The 7707-nt window shown below is 36.5% G+C and overlaps 2 protein-coding genes across 4 annotated transcripts in view; both read right to left on the bottom strand.

Annotated features, from left to right (window-relative positions):
- Positions 1 to 931: 931 nt before the first annotated feature.
- LOC105140255 (glucan endo-1,3-beta-glucosidase 3-like) lies at positions 932 to 3906 on the bottom strand. Of its 2 annotated transcripts, XM_011047012.1 has the most exons (5): positions 3355 to 3906; positions 2564 to 2740; positions 2135 to 2494; positions 1641 to 1686; positions 932 to 1558 (listed from the first exon to the last, which is right to left on the bottom strand). In XM_011047012.1, the coding sequence occupies exons 1-5, from the start codon at positions 3416 to 3418 to the stop codon at positions 1360 to 1362; spliced, it is 846 nt and encodes a 281-aa protein (XP_011045314.1). In that variant the 5' UTR covers positions 3419 to 3906; the 3' UTR covers positions 932 to 1359. The 2 variants fall into 2 exon arrangements, with proteins under 2 accessions (XP_011045314.1, XP_011045313.1); XM_011047011.1 differs by having other exon boundaries at positions 2135 to 2740; positions 3355 to 3887.
- Positions 3907 to 4457: 551 nt separating this feature from the next.
- Positions 4458 to 7707, bottom strand: part of LOC105140254 (Peptidase S41 family protein) — a 7082-nt gene continuing 3832 nt past the window's right edge. For both annotated transcript variants that reach the window (XM_011047009.1, XM_011047010.1), the window contains 6 exons: positions 7560 to 7604; positions 6219 to 6302; positions 5784 to 5822; positions 5646 to 5708; positions 5124 to 5253; positions 4458 to 5051 (listed from right to left, as the gene is read on the bottom strand). In XM_011047009.1, the coding sequence (XP_011045311.1) occupies positions 4996 to 5051; positions 5124 to 5253; positions 5646 to 5708; positions 5784 to 5822; positions 6219 to 6302; positions 7560 to 7604 (417 nt within the window). In that variant the 3' untranslated portion in view covers positions 4458 to 4995. The remainder of the gene's footprint in view (positions 5052 to 5123; positions 5254 to 5645; positions 5709 to 5783; positions 5823 to 6218; positions 6303 to 7559; positions 7605 to 7707) is intronic.

Genomic DNA, 7707 nt, shown 5'->3' with positions numbered 1-7707 from the left:
TATTATGAGCCCGGCCTTGAATAACTAGTCAATCCAGTGGCCTTCTAAGCCACTGGATTTCATTGCTTATAAAAAAATAAAAATATAAAGGTTAAATTGAAAAATATGTAAGATTTTTTATACTGTTTATGTAAACCCTTCTGAATAAAATAAAATAATAAAACAAAATTTAAAATGGAAGTAATGAAATTTTGATGAGTATTTTTTATTCAATATGAAAAAAAAATAAAAAAAATATCTCATGTAACAAAAAGAATGATCTCTATTAATTCATTATAATACGGGGAGTTACAGTTTGTTTTAAAAAATCTTGGGTGATGAAATTTTTTTATTTTATTTTTAATTTTTTATGTTTTAATTCAAAACTTTATATATATATATATATATATATATATATATATATATTATTTTATATGAGGGTAGCTGTAAAATAATAAAGAAGAGAGAAAACAATTAGTTAATGAGAAGTGCCACGAAGAAGATGTGTTTGAGCTTTCATTTTGCCAAAAAAGAAAAAGATTAGGGTTTAGTGGGTTTTTTTTTGTTTGATTTTATATTTTTAAATCATTTTAAAAGGTTTTAAATTGATAAAATATTTTATTAAGGTTTTAAAAATATTCGCTGGATGCTTTTAAATGAACACATGTTGAAAAAAAAATAAAAATAAAAAAAACCCTAACCTGATTGTTTAGTTACCTCTTCGAAGATCTAAACATGTCTGCTTAATTTTAATTTTTAAAAAGAAAAGGGTCGTTCAAGAAAAAGAGGAAAAAAGTTCAGGGCCAGCTTGGCTGTCGGAGCAAAGATTATTACTGGTGTAAAATGTTGTATGAGCTCATGATTTTATCGAGGTTTTCTGTCTTTTCCCAGCTCGGTGGTGAGTGTTAAAGCAAGTGCATTTGCTAAGCAGGGAAGAACACAATCCCTCAGCTACGGAATGTAATAAATTCTTCTATTAATTACCATGAATATTGTTGTAGTAAAATCAACTCTGTTGGTTCATAAATGAAACTGTATGCTTCCTGAATACAACGAGTACACAAGCTGTAAATGCAATCCTAAGGCAATTCAAGCCTGTCTAATACTTTATTATGCTAGAAATTGCAGAGAATGTAACTAGTTTAACTTGTCTACGAGTACACGAACCTATGATATTCTACTTTCTTCTTCCTTTTCTCCTGGGCTTCGTACCTACTAAAAAGCATAGTAGAGCAAATAGATTGACATTCTATGCCGAGGACAAATCCTCGAGAAAAACATCAGGCTGTTGATTCTTAATACTTGTGTTCATGAAGTTGGATGACAATCAAGGAAGCTGTCATCTCATCGAGGGTAGTGATAAACTGAATTTCCATGCGCTCAGAGATGTTTTGTAGCAACAAGAAACCCCACAATACCAGTTGTGGAATAGAGGAGCAGTAAACTGCATGAAATAGAGGTGGCTGAGCTGGGCTCGCCGGTTGGTTCTGCCACGCCATAAACTGCTGGTGGCCCATCAGGGAAGCTGGTTGTTGCGGGAGTCGTCATAGTTGGGGTCGGGTTAACTGGTGAGCTTGTGCTGTGTTTCCAAGAACATGAATGAGTATCTATTCCCTAATTTTGCTGATAGGAATGGCTTTAAAATGGATATGAAAGCTTACCTTGGCGTTGTCGTGGATGACGATGCATAGTGACAGTTTCCACTACCTGCAATAGGCGCAGACAGAGAAGTTTAGTAATCTAATAGGCAGACAGAGAAGTTTAGTAATCTAAACTATTGTTTAATCTAATAGGAAGCATTTTATATAGATTCAATCCCTATTGTTTCAGGATTCTGAGTGACCAATCAACTTAAAGTAAGGAAATTAATAAATATATATTTTAAAAAAATAGAGGATTCGTGGCTGAAAGATGAGCTAGAGCTTAAGCCACAAGTCATAGCTATGAAAAAGAGTTTTTGAAGGGGAAACAATGGTTCCTAAAAGGTGAAAAAAACCATTTTTCAAGAGCCAAGCAGTGAATTTAGGTTATGGAATGTTTGTTATAATTGAAAACAGAACAGATTTCAAAACTTCTGCAGTATGCCTGTTTCGAAAATACGGTATTGGATCTCAATCCACAGGATGATGTTCTTTGTCAAGATCACATATCTTACTTGGATCGGTGCTGGTAAGTTGTGCTGTTCCGCCAAAAACACAGCTTGTAGCACCTGGATTCTTCTGGTAGTAGCTATTGAAGGCATAAGAAGCATGATCGCGGAGGGTGTTTGGATTATAACAACCTGAACCAGGTTGAATTGCAGAACAGTCTGCCCCACCAAAGCCACAAGCGTAGTCAATAGCTACCTGCAAGGCGGTTTGTGAAGCAATGGTGCTTGCAATGCACCATTGCCCTCCTGAAGAGGTTGGATTTGTGGAAGCCGGGGGGTTCGGAGTGACTGGGGTCACTATACCAGCTGGGGGCGTCGTCGGTATTGGGCTGATTCCAATTGGTGCCGGAGGAGAGTCTACTGGATTTATACTAGCTGGGGGCGTCGTAGGTATTGGGCTGATTCCAGTTGGTGCCGGAGGAGAGTCTACTGGATTTACTATAGGAGTTGTTCCCGGAGTTGTTGGATTGATGACGGGAACCCCTCCTGCAACTGTGTCTAGTTGGGTTGTGGACACTGCGTGTGAGATGAGCATCCTGTTTTCTTGGTCGCCTAATATTTTATGTTTCTGGATTGATTCCAAAGTAGGCGTTCCAGCAACACTTGGATGACCTGAACAAGACGAAAGGAAGGATCAGATCTCTTTGATGTCATGTTCTGTATGTTTCATGTTAATGGATGCCATTGAAGTTCTCCATTGTCAGAGTGGATTGGTGACAGGATAGCATACTGAACCCATAAATTTTCGCAAACAACTCCTGATTTGCTAAAAGCAGAAAACCAGAGAAAATGTAAAAGGGGTAAATTTCAAAATCAAATGTTTATGATGTATGATTGCAGTGTTTCTTGCTCAGAATTGGGTTTCATGCAATCATAGAAAAGCATAACAATTTCATCTACTTGTTACAGATAAAAAGAGAATAAATCTACCTACCAGGTTCTGCTTGAATTAAGATGGAAGTTTACAGCATGATCACAAGTAACGAAATTCAATATAGACTGGTTAACCAGAAGCCTTGCCACTCAGCAGAAGGATGGTTTTTATTTTGTTTTTCAGACAATTCTGTTCTAGGATCCACTTTGGCCACACATATTAAGGGATATGCACATATGCTAAGATTATATAAACAAAAGCACATAGCATTCATATGAAGAAAATGAGCCACCGAAACGAGATTTGCTGATGCCAGCAATGCTGGAAACCAAAGAGAGGAAATGCCAGTCACCTGAATAGAGAGACAGGTACGAGAGGAAGATTGCGAAAGATTGAAGAGCTCCTCCAGAACCCATATTGTCAAGCTGCTGCTGCTTCTATAACGTGGTTCTGAAATTTTCTTTTTTTTTTTTTCTTGAAGAAGAATGAGATACAAGCCACCCTGAGGACCAATGGAGTTGTGGCAAAGAAGAGTTTATATATCATCCTGACATAAGTTATAGAAATAAAAACCTGAAGAATCAAAGTTTCCTTGGGTCGTAGAGAGACGAAAGAATATCAGAAAACTTGAGAGAGGAGGCATTGGGTAGTTAAATTTTGCAAGCAAGAAGAGGAAGATACTGCAAAAAGTGTATGGAGGAGGGAAAAGGCAAAAGAGCAATCTGTTGGGAATTTAAATCTGACGTTTGATTGGGATGCTAATCTATGTCCAAACCTAATGGCATTTTTCTTTTCACTTTCGTGCTCCTCTTTCTACTGTTTCATGGGACTGGATCAAAAGTTAAAGGCAGGCAGCTTGAGATTTTTTCTTTTTTAACGTTGGATAAGCTTCACCATCTTCTTAAATAAAAATGAGTTCTCCAGGCCACATATTACCTCGAATAAGAACAGTGCAAAGTTAAGGATACCGTCTATTTTTGGCATACTTTACACTACTCCAATAGATTGCTCATGGGATCTTCCTATTTATATTAACTACAGGCAGACGCTTGAGATAGTGCTTTGACGATGCAGCATCACCTCAGGGGAAGTACTTCCGAGCCTAATTTCCTGTGTGAATCTAAAACGAACAGTCTGCTTTTGTTAGGCATTGGTCTGGAACCATCCTTTCACAATGAAGCTCAGCACCTTCATTCGATGATCAAAGTTATGTTTTGTTCTGCTGCATGCATTTGGATGGAAGTTTCTGGATATATTTCATTCTGAAATGGAAATTATGATCTATACGTTATAAGCTACTAATCCCTTTATGTATATATATAATAATTCTAATATCAATTTATCACACGCACACAGAAAACTACTACCATCCTATCCTCCCCCCTTGCCACCACAACCTTTTTCGTGTACTGTTATCATCCCAACCTACCTCTTTACAAATCACCAAGACATTTATCGCCAATTTCAATGATTATTTGATAGTTGAAGAATTTTTTTTTCCTGGTGAAATAAACTGCGAATTACATGATCTCAGTAGAGGAATTGGAAATTCTTCCCTTTTATAAGTTAAAAGGAAAACAATTCCGCATCACTGTACTCCAAGAGAAAGAAGAGACATCCTTGGTTCCACAAGGGTTACAACAAATTGTCTATACATCTTAGAAGGCAAAACTCAGGCTACAACCAAACTCTTGCCTACCCAATTCCACCCCAATCCCAGGTTTTTTCTTCTTTTTTTTGAAAAAAAAAAATATCACTTCACGGTGATGGTTCCTGTCATTTCGAAAGACAGCACTAATGTAGCTCTTAATAAAAATCCCTCTGTATGTTGCAAGGGAAGAATGCAGAAGCAATGCCTTTAGTCAACTTATGTTTTTTTGACTCACGAAGGTAGGTTCTCAGTCAGCTAGCAAAGCACAAGAATAATTGGGCAGCTGATTATGGAATCAATATGCACAATTTTCTGGAAAGAATATTGATGCGGACTTCAATTTTACCCTTGCTGATTGATGTTGCATTCTGACAGGTGTTTTTGAACATCACTCCAACCTGCATATGAAGTTTTGTTCAGATTATTGAGAGAAATCACCATTTTACTACCCAAACAATGATGACCTGTACCTGGAAAGTTTTGATAGTCTGGCTCTATTCCATTACCATTTATGTCCATGTGATTTGGTGTGACATACTTCCCAACAGTGACAACCACTCCGGACCCATCATGAAGTTCAAAAACTGATTGAATCAAACCCTGAAAATATATTTGCCATAGCAACAGAATATTAACAGGTTCCAGCACTAATCACCCTATTCTTACTTGAATTGTTGGAACCCATAAGTATCAAACTCAACAAATTGGATCGCTAAACAATCAAAATCAGCCATTCCTATTGATTTGGAAATGATTGGATGTTTGATTAACTCGAGCAGGACCAAAAAAAGAAATCAACTTCCTATGCCTGACATAGAAAGAGCCCTCTTTTGTGATTCCCCCCTATATGGACACCAAATACAAGTAAGGTCAACTTAAAAGGAGTTCTAGAAGGGTCTTCATCTACAAGATAACAATAGACGCATAGCCTGATTGAAATAAACATGGAAACAACGTAAAAAATACATCATTGGCACGATAAGCTAGCTAACCTTGCCAAAAGTCCTTTCTCCCACAAGCACAGCTCTACAGTTATCATGAAGTGCGGAGGCAACCTGAAACATGAAGCTTGATTAGCAACACAAGCTAAAAGCCAAATAAACACACATTTGGTGAAACAAGGAACTCACAATTTCACTCGCACTAGCAGTTTTGTTGTTCACCAAAACCTGCATGGAAATGTGTCAAGCTTCGTAGAGGAAAAAAATGCATATAAGATCCTGAAGAAACAATGCTCTGAGCAGTGGGTGACAGAATTTCTATGGAAGAAATATATTTGAAAGGGCAATCAAATCTAACAGAATTTGAGAAGCTCAAGCCCCAAAACTCTGGTCCTGGTAGCTGCTATTAATGCTGAAAAGTATCACCATTGTCCATGCCCATGTTGCATAGGCAACAAAATCACCCAAATAATAAATGCCCATGTTGCATGTTCAGAGCCATCAGCTTTGATAGTGAAAAAGCCTGAGACTTGGATATTAACAAAAACCTATACATTCACCATAGTGCTAATAATATATCAGATTTCACCATAGCGCTAATAATATATCAGAAAAGAAGCATACAATAACAGGAGCTTTGACCAATGGTGCGCTGTCTGCTACAATAGTGTTTTGGTATTGTGGATCCCTTCCGACAGTATAAATCACCTGCTAATACATCAAGATAAAACACCACATTAATTCTTGCTTTCAGGACTTTAGATCAAAATTCAAAGTTCAATTCCATCCATTACCCTATTTCCCTACTTAACATATATATAAGTTTTATTTTTCAGAACTTTACTGTTTGCAGTGAACAAGTTTAGTGGTTTAGTCTCTTTGGCTTCTTCAACCAGAGTTTTAATCAATGGCTATGAGTAGTTATTTAATTAGGCCAGCCTTTAATGTTTTAGAATTTTGGAATTTATATAAGAATATAGTATTTCTTATGATGAAATCATTATATAACATATTGAGAATTTCTAGAATGAAAGCATATTTTGATCCATGCAACCCTAGTTTCTTTCTTCTTATATAGTCACAGATTCCTTTACTCTCCTCTAATTCTATTTTTCTTTCTTCTTCCTGTTCATAATATCATATGCATGTTCCAGCTCCAAAACCAGATCACAAGATAGCCCCTGTACTTTGATAGTTTAACATAAACTTCTATTCCCGAAACCCAAATGCCTTCATAATCCTTATCAAGAAATCTTATATCCTCATCCCAACGTTTATTTCTAATCAAACATCTCACTATCCAAATATTTAGGGATGTCCCACAATCAGTTCTTGATCAATCCTCAAATTTCATCCTCAATAAGTATTAACCGTAATCATCAACTTCAAAAAAGTTATGCACCGATACCCTTTCCTTTCAGATAGGACTTCCAAATAATCAAACATTGCAAGGATGATCATAGTAACAGTCAAACAGAAAATACTTGAATCTAACAAGTTGCAAATTCATATATAGAAGCTATTAAAAAGAGAGCTCCATGTAAATACTGCCTCGTCACCTATCAACAGCTCTAAGTCCCAACACCCTCCTCCACTTTCCTCTTTTTCACTACCAGACAAATGTCAAAATCAGTCAAAATAAATTGACACTGCGGACCTCATTACATTTTATCTCAATCATGAAGCTTCAAACTTCAGATTTAATGGTACATACCATGTCCAATAGCTAGCTTTCAATGTTCAATACAGTTTTCAACATTTTATAGGCAAAGGTGCATTTTGGCCTTGTAGTATCCACACCATACTGTTCCCAATCCCATTACCCACATAACCTAATGAAAGATTGCTAACTTTTTTGAAGTTGATGAGAAATGAAAGTCATGCATAAAAATTTTCAGATATCGACTGCATAAAACAAAAACAAACAGGAAAAGGTTCTTTGAAGTTCTAATCTTCAACATGTACCTTCTCCCCTTCATTCAGAAAGAGCTTCGCAATTTCAATTCCAGCCTGAAATTAGTAAAATAAAATAAAATCAATTGGCATATGTACAAACATTCATCATAACAAACAAAACTAGGAATGTTGGGGGGGGGGGGGGGGTATTTTTTAG

The sequence above is a fragment of the Populus euphratica genome, unplaced genomic scaffold, assembly GCF_000495115.2.
Source record: "Populus euphratica unplaced genomic scaffold, PopEup_1.0 scaffold238.1, whole genome shotgun sequence".
In the NCBI taxonomy this organism is placed as follows: Eukaryota; Viridiplantae; Streptophyta; class Magnoliopsida; order Malpighiales; family Salicaceae; genus Populus; species Populus euphratica.
Note: the sequence above shows the minus strand (reverse complement) of the source record. Positions and strands in the feature narration are given on the sequence as shown.

Bases quoted from the DNA above. Each gene is read 5' to 3' on its own strand.
- LOC105140255 (XM_011047011.1), bottom strand. From the start codon at position 3,418: ATGGGTTCTGGAGGAGCTCTTCAATCTTTCGCAATCTTCCTCTCGTAC. The intron at 2,741-3,354 runs GTGACTGGCATT...CGTCTTGTTCAG, and splicing joins GTACCTGTCTCTCTATTCAG to GTCATCCAAGTGTTGCTGGA. The intron at 1,559-1,640 runs GTAAGCTTTCAT...TTGGAAACACAG, and splicing joins TCATCCACGACAACGCCAAG to CACAAGCTCACCAGTTAACC.